Source organism: Siphateles boraxobius, unplaced genomic scaffold (genome assembly GCF_051911475.1).
Source record: "Siphateles boraxobius isolate OS27281-9 unplaced genomic scaffold, OSU_SipBor_1 19, whole genome shotgun sequence".
In the NCBI taxonomy this organism is placed as follows: Eukaryota; Metazoa; Chordata; class Actinopteri; order Cypriniformes; family Leuciscidae; genus Siphateles; species Siphateles boraxobius.
The window spans coordinates 32,688,822-32,709,150 of record NW_027508799.1 but is presented as its reverse complement, the minus strand read 5'-3'; the positions used below and the strand labels follow the sequence as shown (position 1 = coordinate 32,709,150).

Here is a 20,329-nt window from a genome sequence, read left to right as displayed (position 1 = left end):
CGTTCCCTTGAGATACTTTTTGTTTGTTTGCAAAGTATTTTGCATCCCCCCCCGAGAAACTTTACGTTTCGCTCGCAAAGAACAAAAAGTTTTGCTACCGAATGCAAAGTTTTTCGAGGGAACACAAAAGCATTGACATCAATTTTCCTCTCAACTGATATTTTTTCCCTTTAGGGGCTCCTTGCTTTCCTGACAGAACCTTTCAGTGTTTGTCTTTAAACATTTCGCTGGAATTGTGGTCTGTTTGAACTCTAAACGATGCCGAAACAGGATGTTGCCGACAAAATAACTGAAATCTGCCATGAAGGTGTGTGTTTGTGTACATTCACACCTGTCTTTAACGGATCGCTTGACACACAGTCAACATTACACTGACGGTTAATGTTTTCACTCTAGCTGAAATTTCACTTCCTTCTTCAAACATTTGTTAATGTCTGATTTATTTGTGTTGTTCAGTGCCTATAGATTAACCTGCATGTTTTGGAACCAACATACAAGATTATTTTGCAACATTTTTTGATATTTTGTCTTTCCTACACTAGTAACATCTGTCATCCTGAAGCTATAATATCAACTTCTGGTCACGTCTACTCACTTTAATGGTACATTTTCCACTGAGTTAAGGTTGTGAAAAGCATGTGCGTAATGACAGATTGTTTGATTTGATGTGTTGGGTTTAATTCGCTCGTGTCACTTACATCAGATAGCATGCTAGCTTGTGCATTTCCATTTGAAACCCATGTGTGCAATCTTTCACAGACCCACAATCCTGCTGTGCTCAGCACCGGTGTCGTGAGATGCTGTTTCAGTCCTAATGGCCTCATGAAGGGCAGAGAAACCCTCACGAGAGAGGACAACAGCAGGACTTTAAACTCACGTGTGACTGACGCATGATGGGAAACAACTGACAGGGGTCAATCAGCTCTAAAAGACAGGTATTTCATTGTTAATTCATCAGGGATCGTCCTGTCCAAGACTGAAGCTGTGCTGCAGGACACACAGGCGTCCTCTAGAGACACATCATCTCTGCTTCCAATGATGCAGCAAAAAATGACACGTCTGAATTATTTCTCATGTGACAGCATGTCTAATGCTAACCGTGACGCGTGTTTATGTATATTCATTCATTTGGAAGGGAGGTGTAATAAAATGTATCTGATTTTGTAATAAATTTGAAATAATGTGCATAATATAGTTTTTGTGTTCTATTTATTAGTTTTTAATATTATCATTTTATTTTTATAATAACTTACATTTATAATAATTTCTGTTTTTTAAATGCACCAATACATAGTAATAAAGGCCATTGGCGAACATTTTACCTAAACATTGATTTAATACATTTTTTATTTTATTTTGTGGCCTCAAATTTCTAAAGCACCCTGGAGTGAAATAGCTCGAATACAAGCATGGCCTTTTTGATATTCAAAGTGGAAACATTTAAGTCAGCGAGCCACGACTGTGTGAAGGTCAGATTCAGAGGTTTTTGGGTGATGATTATTAAAGATCGGATCATTATTTTTCCAGACGAGGTGTTTTCATTATAGCTCTCAGTTCATGTAAACGTAGCGTGACTCTTGTCTTGATGCAGAATTTGCTTAAAACGATCGTCTGTAGCTTGTGTCCTCTTTCTGTCTCGTTTCATCGTCCCGTTTCTCCTCATTGTGACTCAAGAGGACATTTTTTGACTGTGGGGAGAGTAAAACGGGCAGGAATCCGAGTCTGAGATCCTGGCAGAGGATCCGTTCACTGTCTGATGTGATCTGTGCCCGAGGGACTCGGACATATGGAAGACATCACTTATCCGGCGGGTCCGGAGAGAAATCATCGGGCCTGTAAACACACGGCAACGACAGCGCACACTAATTCTGTCCCCTTATACTGATGTCAGGGCCACACTCTGTGTTTTATGGTTTCTCATAACCTCCGCGTGTCATTTCTGTGCGTTCTGTTGGTTTGTCTTTGCGAATATATGGGAAGGTTATTTGGTGTGAGTTACCCAGCTGAAACGACCCGCTCAGGTCAGGTCTGGTCCAGACGTGTTTGAGCCGGTTTAGTCAACCAGCATAACCATTCAGTTTAGCAAACAAATGCCGTGAGCTCACAAATACAAATAAGACTTTAATCCACCTATAAACTCTAGACGGTTTGCATGCGTGTAAAGGATGTGTTTTTCATATGGTCTCCTCAGATTCGTTGAAGTGTGATGCTGAGTTATACAGCTCATCAGATCAGAAGACATTACTCAGGCTTGACACGTATAGCAATCGATATGATCCCAGTCCGCCTCATTCTCGTCATCTGGATTTACAGACCTCCGAGTGATTTTAGTGCTCTTTGCTGGTTATTATTATGGGCAAATGTGTTCATTTAAATACCAGACAAGCATAAAAGAGCCAAAAATATTACATTTTACTGGAGCTGATGTGTAGGCTATATATATGTGTGTATATATATATATATATGTGTGTGTGTGTACATATATATATGTAAACTAGAGTTTTCACAGTAAAAATATTCACTCTTAGAAGAAAAGGTTCTATGGAACCTTCAAGTGTTCCGTCAGGCGCTTATATATATATTTTAGGGGTTCCAATCATGGGATCATTTTATGCATTTAGTTTTAACTAAATTTTCTTAATTAAACAGCTCATAAACAAACATTATCACTAGAAAAAAATTAAATAACCTGTTAAACATGAAAGTATTATTAATCAAAGACATTTCTCCTTATATAGATCCTTTGGGGCATTAAGTGTTCTTTAAAATTGATATTGAAATAGTTCTTTATAGAACCACTAGTGGACCAAAATCAAGCGAGTTTGTTTTAAACAAGAAAACAATATCTGCAAATGGGGGTCAGAAACATAACTTTAATTCAAAGGGGACCACACTAGCAGACATTTTGTCTTGTTTTAAGCTTAGACTCACTTAATTTTTATACATTTTACAGTAAACAAGGCTTTATTTGAAGTCATTTTGATTCTCAAGTAAATGTGTCTTGATTTAAGAAGATATTTGTACTGGAAAAGAAAAGAACATTAGTTTTCAGTCTAGGAGAAACAGTTGAGATCTACGGGTAGATTCCCAGTGTGTCCCAGAAGTCGCAGATGTCGTCACGTGACCCTGGCTGTGTGTGTGCGTGTGTCGTGAGGTTCATGATCAGCCAGCCGCTGTTAACCGTGTAGCGAGGCCATGCCGGTGGCCGTTGCTGTCGACAGAAGGTGCTCGTGTCGGTGTGGGACCCGGGGTCAGCCGCGTGGGCGAACGCACCCCAGTAACACAGCATGCGATTGGACAGCAGTCGCTCAGGTCGAGTCATTGTGAAGTTTGCCACCGGGGCCGAGTCGAACAGGAACGGCAGCTCTGCTCCGTGACACACGTGATGATAACAGAACGACAAACCCGACCACACGCGCCGGTCGCTCGCTACATGATCGAACACGTACATCCACACGGAGCTCCCGGACAACACACCGGCACGGGCCGCTCTCCGGGACGGACACAGGAAGATGTAGTCAGTCACTATCTGAAAGGACAAAGGCATTAAACATACAGTAAACATTGTGAAATATTAGTTTAAAATAGCTATTTTGGAGCCCATTTCCACCACATAAGAAAAAAAACATACTTTTGTAAATCATTATTATGACAAAAAGCTGAAGTTATGACTTTAAAGATCATAATTATGAGATGAAGTCGAAATTATGACATACTAAATCAAAACTATGACTTAAAAAGATATGATTGTCACAAAAAGTAAATAATTTACCATGATTTTTTTTCTTAGCTGGGTTGAATATATTTTAAACTGTAATTTATTCCTGTGATCAAAGCTGAATTTTCTGCATCATTACTCCAGTCTTCAGTATCACATGATCCTTCAGAAATCATTCTAATATGATGATTTGCTGCCTTTAAAAAACATTTCTGATTATTATCAGTTGAAAACAGTTGTGCTGCTTCATATTTTGTGGAAAGAACAGCATTTGTTTGAAATAGAAAACATTATTTACTGTCGCTTTTAATCAATTTAATGCATCCTTGCTGAATAAAAGCATAATTATGTCATCATCATCATGAGGCTCTAGAGATACAGCAAGTCACATGACACTGACAGCTCAGGTGACACCGTTGAGATGAATGTGAAAGCTAACAGATCAGTTTCTCCAGGTGTATTGAACTGAACTGAGCCCAATGAACTAGATTCTGATGATTGAAGTCTGGCCCTGAGAGACTGTTCAGTCACTTCACTGATACTGCTTAGTGAATCTTCACTTTTAAAACCCGCGGGACAGGACGACATTAGCTCTGTGTCTGTGAACATACTCTTGAACATCAGCATATTGAATATGATGAGTTCAGACAGATGTGAAGGGTAAAGAGTAGGGTAAACATTCAGTGTGTTGTTGAGATGATGTGTTTATGTGTCCGTGCTTGTTTAGAGCTTCTCACGTCTCTGTAGGTTAAATATCTCTATCTGTTACCTGGTAACCAAACACTCATCAGATCTCTCTCACACACACACACACACACACACACACACACACACACACACACACACACACACACACACACACACACACACACACACACACACACACACACACACACACACACACACCCATTCCCTCCCACACACACACACACACACACACACACACACACACACACACACACACACACACACACACACACACACACACACACACACACGGAGGCAGCCATTCCCTCCCACACACACACACACACACACACACACACACACACACACACACACACACACACACACACACACACACACACACACACACACACACACACACACACAGACATATGGAGGCAGCCATTCCCTCCCACACACACACACACACACACACACACACACAGAATCCAACGCCTGCGGTCTACAACTCTCTTCACAGACACGGATCACTTTCAGGACACACACAAAAACACACTGACTTTCTGTATCTTGGCTAAATAGTGCAGCCTTTTACCCAACAGAGTTATTGTAGTATTACTTTTATACTATTATCATATTTATTAATATGATTTTGTTATAAATTAATATTACTTAGGTAATAATTTATTAATATTTTATACATTATTATAATTTAGAATTTGTATTATTTAAATATTACATTTTAAATTATATATATTATATTTTTATGTAATTATCTTTATTATGTTCACATTTTAAGTTTTACTTATTTTCTTGTCACTGCATCATTTTCTTTAGTTTTATTATTATTTCTATTTAGCTTTAGTAATTTTAGTACTTCAGCTTCAACTGATTTAATTTCAGTTAGTTGCGTTTAAGTCAGATCCAGTCAGTTTTTTCTATAGCGCTTTTCACTGTACACATAATATATTTATAATATCTTTATGCCTTATAGTTGCATTTAGCAGATTAGAGCAATTTAGTGTTTAGTAATTTTAGTACTTAAACTTATTTTATTTCTGTTATTTGCCAAAATAACTTTTTTTCATGTAGCCTAATATTTATTTATTATAACAGCAATATTTCAATTAACGGAAATGAAAATGATTTGACATTTCTCGGCTGAACTCAAATGGCTGCAACCGAAACTGAGGCACAGAATAATTAGTTTAAAAATCAGAGTCAGAGGCTTTGTCTGCGTTGTGTCCATGTGTTTATCCATCCTAAATAATATGTGATAGTAGTAATGTCAGAGCCCGTGGACGGAGAGCCTGTTCACTCCCTATTAAGTCCTATTGTACCGAATTTTGGTTGTAGTTCCACAAGAGTTCCACTGGGGGGCGATCGTCCGAGTGCAAAATGAATGGAAGCTAGACGGCTAAATTTGTCTCTTTCACCCAATTGCCGTTGAGAAATCTCGGATTTGATTGTAGGTTTTGCCAGTTCAACATGGGTTATAGGTCGAAAGTTTAATGAACGAGTACTTACGTCCTTTCGATTTCTTACAGGTTGAGTTGTTGCCCATTACACGCTAGCATTCTGCTAATGAACACTGATTGGTCAGTGAAGGACTGATTAGGACCAGACATACTGCCTGATGGCATTGTGGCATCCGAAGGGGGACTTGAATGTATGTGTGTGTGTATTTTAAGTGTGGTCTTTTAAAACAACAAAACAAAAACTCTTCTAGCACGCGTATTTACCTGTGTCAGCGGTGTTGTCGATGCCTCGAGAGAAAAGAAAGTGCAGAGCGTGAAAGAACCTATTTTTTACAGTCTATGGAAAGAACCAAAGTGACTGAAGAATTGCCGTAAAGCTGTTCTCTGGTCGTACGATGTGTATGACATCATTGACATTTTAAAACACTTTTTAAAGCAAATAAGTGACTCTAAAAAATCTAACACCCAGCAATGAGTAATTTCTTTGCTTCTCCTTTCGAATACAACATTCAAATTACTAGACAAAAAATTATATCCTAAAAAAAAGTGGATTTTGAGGGGTATATCTCCATAGACCTTCATTCATTCTGCACTCGTCCTGTGAGCGCCCTCATATGGAACCAGAGTGGAACTGCAACGGAACTGAGTGGAAGATCTCCCCTTATTAGACATTCTCTGGTAATGTCCTGCACTATTTGTGTGGAGTGTCCATGAAGGGGTGAACTGAGCCCTCACTGAGTCACAGCGCCCTCTTGTGTGCGGCAGAGGAGGAGCATTTAAAGGCTTTTTAATTTTAATCTTTTGCAAAATTCAGAACTGCATATTAACATAATATTTTTACTACTTCAACCATAGCTTTCTATGGCAGAAATAGTGAGAGAAGTGTGCTAGTATGTGCTTCCGAATTCAGCATTTGTCTTCGTTTCACATCCTCAAAACATATATTTTGAAAATATACCTCCATCTCATATTTATGACTTAGTATGTCATAATTATTTTAAAATATAACTAAGCAAAATTGCAATGCTCTATTATGGTAACCCATTTTATGACATACTAAGTCATAATTATGAGATAAAAAGTTAAGACATATGAAGTTAAAATTATAAGATAAATACAAAATTATGAGAAAAAGCCAAAATTATGTCATACAAATTCATATAGTTATAAAAATGTAATTATGACTAAATCATCATTAAAATGTCGAAATTTATGAAAATGTCGAAAGTTATAATTATAAATAGTCAAAACTGAGAAAGATGCAATTGTGACATTCTAAGTCACATGCACCTCACGTACATGCACCTCACGCCTCCAAAAAAAGATATTATGCTATAATACCATATACTAGGCTATAATATGATGACATCATCATACACAGATACTTCCTGAAAGGCCATCAGCCGCAAAATTCTGTAAATATTAGATTCTCTCCATCAGATTGCATGGTGAAAAAGTGTCTTTATATGACGAATTATTGGAGATGTAATCTGAAAAGTGAAGTGACAGAATTTGATGAAAGATGAAACATGATTCAGTGTGGTTAACCTGTGCAAGCATGTCCCTGTGGTCTGTGTGTGTGTAGAGCGGCAGGTATTTGCGCAGGATCTTGATGGCGTGATGTTTGAAGATGGCCGTCGTGTAGACAGTGCATTCGACCGCTGACACAGGCTTGGTGAACACACCGTACACAAAGATCACACCTTCTTCTGAAGTGCTACCTGAAACACACACACACACACACACATGAGCCTGAGCTGTTCGATTCTGATCTGATGTTGACTTTGAATTGATTCTGATTGTACCGAGCAGCACGGGTTTCTCCTTCTGCCAGTGTCCTTTCTGAAAGGCGCTCACGGACTGTTCCCGGATCAGTTCTCCGTCGATATACGGGCCCCAGCTCTCAAACACCTCCAGGAAGCGGAAGGGATTCACCACCTTTGAGCCTGAGAACACACACAACGTTTCATATGATCTCTGTGAAGTCTGTGCACTAGGCGGTTGATCTCTGAAAAGCGAAATGCAGGATTACTGGATTTGATCTGTGCGTTCAGCACCGCCTGAGGACTGAGAGACTGAAGACACTGCAGGTCCACAAGCGAGCAGTTGGCCAGCTTTGCAAAGATCTTCCCCAGCTTCAGAGACTCGTGCCTGAGGAGACACATCAGTGTTTGAAGGCATGACTCTGATCCAACACAATCTCATGAAAGTGCGTATCTATACCACGAATGTTATTTCTCGTGCCATTTATACGGCAAAAATGGTTTTAGCGTGCATATGCTACGCACTGAAAACCCCTTGGGTAGGATTAGGGGTGGGGAGTGCGTGCGTATTACACGCCATAAAGTGCGTATCATATGCACGCAAAAACTATTTTTGGCGTATAAATGGCACGAGAAATAACATTCGTTGTATAGATACGCACTTTCATGAGATCGCTGATCTGATGCATGTCTATACAGTATGTGACCCTGGACCACAGAACCAGTCACAAGTCACACGGGTGTATTTGTGGCAATAGCCAACAATACATAGTATGGGTCAAAATTATCGATTTGTTTTTATGCCAAAAATCATGAGGGATATTAAGTAAAGATCATGCTCCATGAAGATGTTTTGTACATTTCCTACCATAAATATATAAAAATGTATTTTTGTGAGTGGATCGCGAACAAAAATGGACAAGTTTGAAGGCGATTTTCTCAATATTTAGATTTTTTTTGCACCCTCAGATTCCAGATTTTCAAATAGTTGCATGCAAATATTGTCCTATCCTAACATCAGTGGAAAGCTTATTTATTCAGCTTTCAGATGATGTATAAATCTCAATTTCAAAATGATTTTGGGACTGCAGATGTAAATTAGCCAAAAGCTAACTCTGGTGTAATGCAACAAATGTTTACATTTATGTTATTAATTGCACATGGTCCCTTTTAAACAAACAAACAAACAAACAAACAAACAAACAAACAAAAAATGGACCCATGTGACTGGTTTTGTGGTTCGGGGTCACATATATATGTGTGTGTGTGTGCGTTTACCGTGTTTTGAGAGGAATGGAGAAGGGTAAACTCTGGAGAACGGCCTGTCTGAAGAGAGGTTTGCTGCTCTGGATCATCAGATGTAGACTGACTGACTGAGCGCCTGCGCTCTCGCCGAAAACACTCACCTGAATCGACACAGACACACACTTCTGACTGGATGAGGAACTTAAATTATTGTTTCACAAACTCATGAGAAAATTTGATTTGATCTTTGAGTCAAATTCATGCCGTCATATCCATTTTTACCCAAACATCAAATAAACAAACAAATTTTTATTTTATTATTATTGTTTAAATTAATCATCATCGTTATTTTGCATAATAGAAATCAAGGAAAATTTAGGATTGTTTAGATTTTTTTTTACATTTTGATTTCTATTGTCTTTTTCTTTTGCATTGCAATTATTGAGAATTAATGTCGCAATAAAAAAATAAAAAAGAATATATATGCACAGACACGCACACACACACACACACATATATATAATATAAATAGAATAATATCATTTTTTAATAGGCTATTTAATATAAATAAAATAATTAATATAAATAAAATATAAAATATTTTTTTATGAGATAAAATATTATTTTATGAGATTTTATTTAGTTTTTAAGTCACATGCAATGACAATTAAGGCAAACTAAACTAATATATATATATATATATAGACACCAATATTATATGAACACAAACCTTTATGTTAGATACGATTACGATTGAGATTAATCTATTTGACAGCTCATATATATAAATAAATGTAATGCAAAAAAAATTAAACGCTTGAGCTCTGTCAATGTTTTTGTAGTTCATCCAACGCTCCAACATCAGCTAAAAAAAGTTCTGGAAGTGATTCCACTGATATCGTTCCTCTGTGTTGTTATGGTTATAGTTGTGGTCTGGCCTCTGCCATTCTTTTGTGTTTACAACGATTTTTAGAACTAAATTTGTATAGTAATTGTCCTTTTTGTGTTCAGGCATTCATCATTTACCCCTTTATAAACAAGTTTCTATAAGTTCTTCTCACTTTGCCTGGGTCTCCTCCAAACACAGCGATGTTCTGTTGCACCCAGAGCAAAGCCGCTTGCTGATCCAGAATCCCATAATTCCCCACCGCGGATGTTTCCGGGTCTTTTCCTGACACTAGAAAGCCGAAAGCCCCTGCAGAGAGACAGATTCAGCTGTGTGTTCATGTCTTGTTTGACAGTCAGAGTCTCAGTGTCTCACCCAGGCGGTAGGCGATGCTCACGACCACAGTTTGAGTGAAGTTGCTGAGGAAGCGTCCGTCGTAAAGCGCTTTCGAGGCGGATCCCGCGATGAAGTCTCCGCCGTGGATCCACACCATCACCGGCAGAGCCGCCGTGGAGTTCACGCTCAGAGGAACAAACACGTTCAGGTACAGACAGTCCTCACTCACCTGGCGAGAGAAAATACCATTCAAAACAGCATTTACTCTATGTGTCGTTCATATGACTTATGCGCTATATTCCAAATAATACAAATTGGTATGTGGCCTATAGACAATGACGCATTCAGACACTAAGACACATAAAAGTGAAATATTGTCACATTATCCCCCTAATGAACAATATAGTCGTTAAATAAATATATTTATGAATATGTTTTTTCAAAATATATTTAATATTTATATTCTCTTTGAAAAAAAAGAGTTTAGTCATTTTGTATACACACACACACACACACACACACACACACACACACACACACACACACACACACACACACACACACACACACACACACACACACATATATATATATAAATAATAGTAATGCAAAAAAGATTTAATTCATATATATATTTAATTATAAATTTCATTGAATTTGATTGGAATTAATGTATTTAATTTCTTATTGTAATATGAGCATAAATTGTCATTTTTTATCTTTATAGAAATTATCTTTTGCATTGAAATTACTGAGAATTAATGTCACAATTCAAAAAACTTTAAAAATATATATAAGAATATAGTTGTATGTCAATAAAGAATATTGGTGTGAACATGTGCTTTAATTGTCATGAAAATAATGTAAAAATGTAATGTGAATCTAAATTGTACTAAAAATTGCCTTAATTTTCTTCATGCAAAATAATAACAATAGTTAAAAGCAGTTTAGATTTGATTTTTTTTCTTTATGAATGAATGCTTTCAGAAATTCCCTCAAAGATTTCAGGGAAAAACAAACACATAATATAAAATAGAACAAAATCTAACATTTTCAGGGCTTTATGGATTAACTAATTTTTTATATTAACCCAATTAACCTAATTCTGTGTTTAATCGAGAGAAATTGCTTAATAAAGCAAAAGCTCTTGATTTTGATGGAACCAAAACAGCTGAAATGGTTTTGCTGATCTTGTGAGTCCCGCCCGTGGTCGTGTCCCGCTCACCTTCTTGGGACACTCCTCCGAGATGGGCCCGACGCAGGCCTGCATGCACGGCGCTCTGGGATAGGTGGCGTCTCGCACCCCTCTCCACGGCGTGACGGGCCGGGGTGCTTTCCAGCGGGACGCTGCCACAGGCGGATCAGCGAACGGGATCCCGTAAAAAACATGAGACTTGTCCAGCGTCAGGCCCTGGATGGTCCCGTCTTTAATGAGCAGTTTGGGCCCAGCGGCAGTTTGTTGGTCCTGATCTGAGATCAGTGCTGCTGGAGACACACTGCGCAGTAAAGCCACCAGCTTCATCCGCTCCTCTGTACTGGATCCAGTGCTGATCAACACACACACCAGCACACACAGACACAACACACACCTGTACGACCGCATGCTTACTCACGCTCCTGCACTTCTGCGCGCTCGGGACCGACTGATGCATGCTGGGGTCCCACAAATCCTCAGCACTTGTGACTCTTATTATGTTGCACACTGGGACTCTGTTGTGTGTGTGTGTGTGTGTGTGTGTGTGTGTGTGTGTGTGTGTGTGTGTGTGTGTGTGTGTGTGTAATGACATGCAGACTGTCTGTACTTTAGAAAATTAAATCACATCGATTCCCTTGACGTTCTTCGTCGGATACTACAAGTTGAGTTGGTGATTTGGACTATTAAAAAAAACATTCAAATAACATGAAATTTCACAGTAAATAGTTTTCCAGTGATTCAGTGATGTTAGTAAAATTATATAGGCCTATATAAATATATTGTATATGTAACTTGAGTACCTTAGAGTACCATATACATCAGAAATCAATTTGTAACTTGAAAACACACACGCACACACACACACACACACACACACACACACACACACACACACACACACACACACACACACACACACACACACACACACACACACACACACACACACACACACACTTGCTATTAATTGCATCTAACATGAAAGTTTGTAAACTGTGTGTATGTATCTGTGTATGTGTGTGTGTGTGTGTGTGCGTGTCTGTGTGTGTGTGTATATATATATATGGTTATATATATATATATATATATATATATATATATATATATATATTTATGTTGGATGCGATTAATCGCAATTAATCAATTTGACAGCATTTAATTATATATGTTTCTTATAAATGTCATATATATATATATATATATATATATATATATATATATATATATATATATATATAAACATGAAACATAAGAAACTGAAAATAAATATTCAAATATTGTACCAGTTTTGTGCAATATTTAAAAACGTTTTAAATAATAATCATGTATATGATAACTCCTCCACACCTCCAGGCGGCAGTACACGCGCTCTTTGTCTCGTGCTCATGACGACCCGACGCAGCGTCTGACGTCACTGCTAGCAGTAGCAATGGCGGCCCCCACAGAAAGCACGAGTGAAACGCCAACAAATAAAAAACAGAAAAAGAGCAAAAATACAGGTACAACTACACTTGAAAATCGATAAATATACACCTTATTATCCTCACAGTGCGTATTGACATCGCGCTTTTAATTCCACATTAGTGAAGTTAACTGACATGTTTATGTGTGAATGCAGCTCGTGTAGAATTATAGGTCTGTTTTTCTTGTAGCTACAATGATGTAGTACTTTGTTAGTGTGCGCATTTCATTACTGTTTTCCCCAAAGCATTCAGTTATTGTGCATTTGCTGTCTTCAACCTCTTCGGTTGTATTTCTCTAATACACAACTGATGTCAGTGGGAAAAATAAATAAACTTTTAGGGTGGTGTGACGTAGTGTTTAAATCTCTTCCTGGTAACGATAATGTTGATTTTCCAGCTCTATAAGTGTACTAGTACAGGCTCAGTGTGATCTTTAATGTTAGTACTGTGTTATTATACATATACAGTACTAAGTGATTTTTATGTTAGTGTACAATGCTATTTACAAGCTACTCCAAGATGGGACATAATATTACATGCACATTTTGGGGAATAAACACACATCCCCAGGTTACTGTAAACTGTTTAAGATAAAAGTGTGCTATATTCCTACTAATTACTCACTAACTAATCTCTGGTCTTTTGTCTGAAACGTAGTGGATGAGACCGAGCTGCTGATGGTACCAGACGGCTGGAAAGAGCCCAAGTTCACCCGAGAGGACAATCCCAAAGGTTTGCTGGAGGAGAGCAGCTTCGCCACACTTTTCCCCAAGTACAGAGAGGCGTACCTTAAAGAGTGCTGGCCGCTGGTGCAGAAAGCGCTCGGAGATGTGGTACGTGTCAGGAAAATCTTCATTTGGTTTTAAAAATGCTTGTAAGCTCACTCACAGTATTAGTTTGTCTATGTTCTTTTGCTATCTCCTGCTGTTCTGTAGTTCATCAATGCCACACTGGACCTGATTGAAGGCAGTATGACGGTGCACACAACAAAGAAAACATTTGACCCTTATGCAATCCTCAGAGCAAGGGATCTCATCAAGTTATTGGCCAGAAGTGTGCCGTTTGAACAGGTATGCATTGTACTGCTTTACAAGCGATGTAATCCACTGATTTTATAAATAAATAAATAAATACAAAAATATATATATATATTAGTTATTCAGTACTGGTAAAAAGTTTGGAAACATTACTATTTTTAATGTTTTTGAAAGAAGTCTCTTATGCTCATAAAGCCTGCATTTATTTGATATAAAAATGTAATTTGCTAAATATTATTACAATTTCAAATAATAGTATTTTATCTTAATATATTTTTAATTATTTATTTCTGTGATGCAAAGCTGAATTTTCATCAGCCATTACTCCAGTCTTCAGTGTCACATGATCCTTCATTCTAATATGCTTATATATATATATATATATATATATATATATATATATATAGATATATATAGATATATATAGATATAGATATATAATACATCAGTGAATTGGTGTGCAAAATCAGTGAATTCTGTGCAAAAGGACAGATTATCATTGTTGATCAAAAGTGTCAATACAGACATTTATAATGTTAAAAATTATTTCTATATCAAATAAATGCTTTTTATTAATCAAAGAATCCAAATGAAAAAAAAAAGTATCATGAAAATATGAGGCAGCACAACTGTTTTCAACACTGATAATAATCAGAAATGTTTCTTGAGCAGCAAATCATCATATTAGAGTGATTTCTGAAGGATCATGTGTCACTAAAAACTGTAGTAATGATGCTGAAAATTCAGTTTAGATCACATTAATAAATTACATTTTAAAATATATTCAAGTAGAACAAAATATTGTAATATTTCACAATTTCTGAACAAATGAATGCAGCCTTGGTGAGCATAAGAGGCCTTTTTAAAAATATAAAAAATCTTAATATATATATAATCTGATATACCGGTAAATAATTTATCCTAAAATCTTTCACTAAACTGTCCTGTTCATTTCAGGCTGTAAGGATACTTGAAGACGACATGGCTTGTGACATCATAAAAATTGGGACTCTTGTGCGAAACAGAGAGCGTTTTGTGAAGAGACGCCAGAGACTGATCGGCCCCAAGGGCTCCACGCTCAAGGTGAGCAAAGACACTGCTCCGTTTACAGCAATGTCTCCCTTCATTTATTCATATTACACTTCACTTGTCTTTATTTTTTATTCCCAGACAGTAGAGATGCGTGGATGGGCTATTATTTCATCCGCAACCGCATCACAAAACTCATCGTCCATCCGCACCAACGTTTTTGACCAATTTTCCCGCCCGCCATCCGCTGATACAAGGCGCTGATGATGACAGCCGCGAGACTAGAAACCGCCCGCCACCCGCCCGAATTTAATTAGAATATTTTTTTCCGTCACGTCATCCGCCCGATCCGCAGTTTATCCGCGGAGTCCGCGGCTATAACCGCCAACCGCGCATCTCTACCAGACAGTGAGGCCCAAAAGTCTCAGACCACATCGAAAATATGGGATTTTGTTTTTCATTTAAACTTAGCAATATTTAAAGTTTTAAATGCATAAATGAATGTACATTTTCCAATTCAACTTTTCTCTCAAATTGTTTTGATAGCCATTTTCAATACATTTCTTTTTTTTAATTAAATTTGAAAGCAAAAAAACAGTTGCATTTTCACTGGCGGACTTTAGATTCCTCTTTTTAATGGTCTTTGCTCTTTTGTTCTTTACTTTTAAGAGATTAAGCAAGTTCTTTTGATGTTGTATTGTTGTTTTATTGCTTTTGCAGCTTTATGTTTTGCATGTCTGGTGTGTTTTTTCGATGTTACAGTAAATATGATAACATCTCATGCGTTTGTTCTGTTTCAGGCACTAGAGCTTCTGACCAACTGTTACGTGATGGTTCAGGGCAACACAGTGTCGGCTCTCGGCCCGTTCAATGGCTTGAAGGAGGTGAGACAGACATTCAGTGGCCTCATTTTAATCATTCAAAACTCTTCACCCAGAAAACTAACCACTCTACTTTTGTTCAGTCATAATTACACGAATGTAAAGGAATCAGTTTGTGCTTCTCGCTTCTTTCTGCAGGTACGGAAAGTCGTGCTTGAGACAATGAAGAACATTCACCCCATTTACAACATAAAGGTACCGTACATAGAAGACTGTGTAATATTATAAAGTAAGATTTAGTGTAAAGAAAGTTGTCATTGGTTGTGAATAGAGCTGCACGATTCTGGATAAATTGAGAATCATGAGTTGTTATTTAAATAGAGATCAAGATTCTCCCATGAGAATCAAAACAAAATAACGTAATTTACATGAGGTTCTGACAAAATGTTTAATTGATTTGATGTAATCATTTTTTTTAATCGGCTGTAATGAATTATTCAATGACTCACTCATAGACTTTCATTACTGAATGAATCAACGTTTTTGAACGAATCTCTTGAATATATGATTCAATGACAAATACATTTTTAACAGTCACGTGTCGCCACCTACTGGTGTAACAATGTAATTAATATAATTTTTATTTAAAGCATCCTTACTTTCAAAAGGTGATTTACTCTATTGATCGCTACCGCAGACATCAGTGTTTAAATCATCAACTATAAACTTTTATACCAGTGATAATTTGAATGATTGTAACACAGAAATAACAATACTGTGTGGTTGAAAAGACTGTTTGTGAAGCTGTTTCATACCTATACATGACAACTGCTCTCTCCGCAAACGCAGATCTGAATCAGTGTGATCGTACTTGTTTAAAGGTTTAATAGACTTATTGCTGAATCGTTGTTATCTTGGAGTAAGATCACGTGGGTGTTTGAATCAAGATCTTTTAATGATTAATCATGCAGCTCTAGTTGTAAACCATATTAGGATGGTCTGTAAATTAAAAAGCTGTTACCGCCGTCATGAGTGACTCTAACAGTAATTGTGTGTGTGATTCAATCCTCTCCAGACATTAATGATCAAGCGGGAGCTGGCGAGCGACCCGGATCTGCGCACTCAGAACTGGGAGAGATTCCTGCCCAACTTCCGCCATAAGAGTCTCTCCAAACGCAAGCAGCCGAAGAAGAAGACGGTCAAGAAGAAGGAGTACACGCCGTTCCCGCCGCCTCAGCCCGAGAGCAAGGTACGAGCGCACACTTCCCGAGAGATATCATGTGATATGGTTGCAATAAGACACTCGAGGGTTTTACCACGAGTACAGTTTGTTTTTACACACAAACACCCGCATAAACATACATAAACAACAGCAATATGATAAAAGATACAAATGTAATTAAGCCAATTAATAGCTTATTTGCTTGGCAACATTAGTTAACATGAACTAACCATGAAGAGTACTTCTAAAGCTTTTATTAATCTTAATGTAAATTTCATTATTTACTTAAATATTATTAAAATCAGAAGTTGTATCTGTTAATATTATTTAATAGAGCTAACATGAATTAACATTAAACAGTTATATTTTTATTAACTAACGTTATTAATAAATACTGTATTACTTGTTAGTTAATGCATTGGCTTAACATTAACTAATGGAGCCTTATTGTAAAGTGTTAGTGTTTTAGTGTTTTTTACATATTCAGTCTGCACAATTCAATGTGAAATGAATAATAATTATTAAAATAATAATCAGACGGGTATCAAAAAATAGAAACAAACAACTTGAACCTGAGAACAACTGTTTAGTAAAATAAAGTATTGATCGAGTTGATACTTGATATTATTAAATAATAACTATATTATAATTATATATATTTATATATACTCTTTGATATAATATCAAATCTATAAATACTTTATTTATAAATAATATTTTTGTTGGGTTTTTAGTTTAATTAATGTATTTTTGTGGACATCTCCGCACATATAAATTACAATAATAATCAATAAATAAATGAAAAGCTCTTTTTTGACAGTTCTTGTTTGCCTAAGTGAAATATTCTTCTGCACAGATTGATCAGCAACTGGCGACCGGCGAGTTCTTCCTGCTAGAGAGCGAGAAGAGACGCAAGAAGATGACTGAGATTAAGGTTTGATGTTTTTAGGAGTGTTTGATGTTTTTATGAGTGTTTGCACAGATGCAGTGAGTGACTGGAACTAGTTCACTCGTAACCGCTTGTTGTTTTCTTGGACTGAAGGTGAAACAGGCTGAAGCTTTATCCAAGAGACAAGAGCAGCGGCAGAAAGATTTCATTCCTCCTAAAGAGAAGCCCGCCTTGAAGAAGACCAAACCAGGTACTGCAGAACCCGGTGTCAGAAAATACTGCACAATACACTGAGACACATGCGACAGGGATAAGTCATGAAGTGGAATGTTTTTGAAACTGTGAAGCGGCTTCACTCACCGCACAACAGTTTTTGTTATATTTGTATTAATATTTTAAAATAGCTTTCATTTTTATAATTTTAGTTTTCATGTTGATTTTAGTAGCTGAGCTAAAAAATAAAACAAAATGAGCTTTTGCCATTTACATTTTTTTATTTTAAATATTGCTTTTTAGGTTTAATTAATTTTTATTTCAGTTTTAGTTCGAGTTTTTATCTATTTCGAGTTGATAAATAATTTTATCTCTGTTTAATGGCAACATTTATAATTTTTGTTTAGTTCAAGTTTTTCCAACTAAACAAAAATTGGAAGTGTTGCCTATAAACTGAAATAAAATTATTAACTGGAAATAAATAAAAACTATATAGTGGATATACTGGAAATAAATAAACTAACAATGAAATAAAAATAAATTAAACCTATAAAGCAACGAAGCTGAAAAAAATAAAATAATATATATATATATATATATATATATATATATATATATATATATATACACACACAGTATATATATCAGCTTCATTTAAATTAACAGACATGTTTTTAATAGTTAACGATAATAACCCTGGTCCAGAACTGCATCTCATGTTGTATAATGATATTATTATTAATTTAAAAAAAAAATAATTAAGCTTTATTTCAATTAACAGAAATTATTTGATTATTTTAGTTAACGATAATAACCCTGGTCCAGAATGGCATCTCATATTGTATAATAATAATAATAATAATAATAAAAGTAATTAAGATCAATTATTATTCATAATAAAAAATAATTAAATTAAAAAAAAAGTTAAATCATCAAAATATAAATATGTAAATATAATACGTGTTTAGCTTGTGCATTAATCCATATGTACTGAATTTGATCTTGGTCAGAAGACTAGTAATATTGGTTAGTAGCATTCCTAGTAATATGACTTTATATTGTGTAAATAATTCAAATGAATAAGCATGTGAACTCATGATCTATAATATTTATTATTCTCTTCTTTATAGCAACTACAGAAAACAAAATTGATATTCAAGCCATTAAAGAAAAAGTGAAGAAAGCAAAAAGTAAAAAGCTTGGAGCTCCTCCTGTAAACCCCGAGACGCCTTCAGTGAAAGACGGCAAGCGGAAGAAACTCAAAAGCTAACTCGCGTCGCTCGATCTGAACTCTGATCCTGGAGAAACACACTCAGACCATCACTGGATATATTGTGTTTATATAAAAGATGTTTGGTTTCATGCTTCGTCAACATCAATATAAAACCTCAATGTCACAATCATATTTTAGATTTTGGCTTGTAGGAGATGAGGAATAAGAGACACAAACACAAAACTGTAGACCATATGAACAATCAGCATGTGTTGTCCTGTAGAGTCAGAAACTATTAAACGCTGCTTCTGTTTGAGGCAGACGACAGATGCTCATTGATCGTGTTACATACTTTAGGTATAATAATAAATATGAACTGTGTACGGTATATACAGTATGCACATTCAAAGGCTATAGATGACCTATAAATCGACATGTCTTTGTAACAGCTGAATTTGTGATGGTTCTGCATTTGTGCTGTTCGTCATTAGCAAAGTACCTCTGTATGTTCATCTTTTTTTGCTACCCAGAATGCTATGCATAAACATTTTTTTTTTTTACATGTAGTTCAGTAATTTCTCTGATATATGGCAATAAATCGAATGATATTTTTGTCATATATCTGTCTTACTCGTTTAAACTGAAGGGACTAGATGGACTAATTGATGAAAAACATGTCCAGGTCACATTTCAGCCCAAATACAATCCATTAAATATTACTGTGATCTACAGATACTTGAAAGTTCATTAGATTGAGATTTTGCATTGCAGAAATTAGAATTTGTAATTGCAGAAAAAGAACATTGTAAATGTGCTTAATTGTTATGAAAATGTCAGTATAATCACTTAATGCATAATTTTTTCTTATTAATCTTTGCCTAAAATTTGCTTCAAATAGTTTTGTGTTAAATAGTTTTTCAAATAGAAATGTGAAGCTTCACTCATATGCAAACAGGATTTGAGGGCAATTCTGGCAATTAACACAGGCAAACATGAGCCATATCTACACATTCTTTAGTCAAGATACATTTATTTGAGAAGCAAAATGACTTGAGAAAACAAGCAATTGGAAATAATGATCAATATTGAGTTTTTGCTTATAGGCTAAGAAAAATCATCTTGTTTTCCCTCCGA

General features: G+C 36.2%; 2 protein-coding genes across 3 annotated transcripts; one reads left to right on the top strand and one right to left on the bottom strand.

The window, feature by feature from the left end:
• Nucleotides 1-2,853: 2,853 nt before the first annotated feature.
• LOC143742285 (crystal protein) lies at nt 2,854-10,093 on the bottom strand (the record flags this gene model as incomplete). The annotated part of the gene is made up of 6 exons (XM_077235072.1): nt 2,854-3,529; nt 7,432-7,604; nt 7,689-7,829; nt 7,916-8,034; nt 8,925-9,052; nt 9,953-10,093. Coding segments are annotated over 6 exons (1,158 nt in total), but the record flags the coding sequence as incomplete, so codon positions are not given.
• krr1 (KRR1 small subunit processome component homolog) lies at nt 9,975-19,814 on the top strand. Of its 2 annotated transcripts, XM_077235065.1 has the most exons (11): nt 9,975-10,321; nt 12,662-12,807; nt 13,429-13,604; nt 13,707-13,841; nt 14,766-14,891; nt 15,638-15,721; nt 15,857-15,913; nt 16,734-16,907; nt 17,737-17,814; nt 17,923-18,019; nt 19,113-19,814. In XM_077235065.1, the coding sequence occupies exons 1-11, from the start codon at nt 10,242-10,244 to the stop codon at nt 19,250-19,252; spliced, it is 1,293 nt and encodes a 430-aa protein (XP_077091180.1). In that variant the 5' UTR covers nt 9,975-10,241; the 3' UTR covers nt 19,253-19,814. The 2 variants fall into 2 exon arrangements, with proteins under 2 accessions (XP_077091180.1, XP_077091181.1); XM_077235066.1 differs by lacking the exon at nt 12,662-12,807 and having other exon boundaries at nt 10,038-10,321.
• The last annotated feature ends 515 nt before the right edge of the window (nt 19,815-20,329 follow it).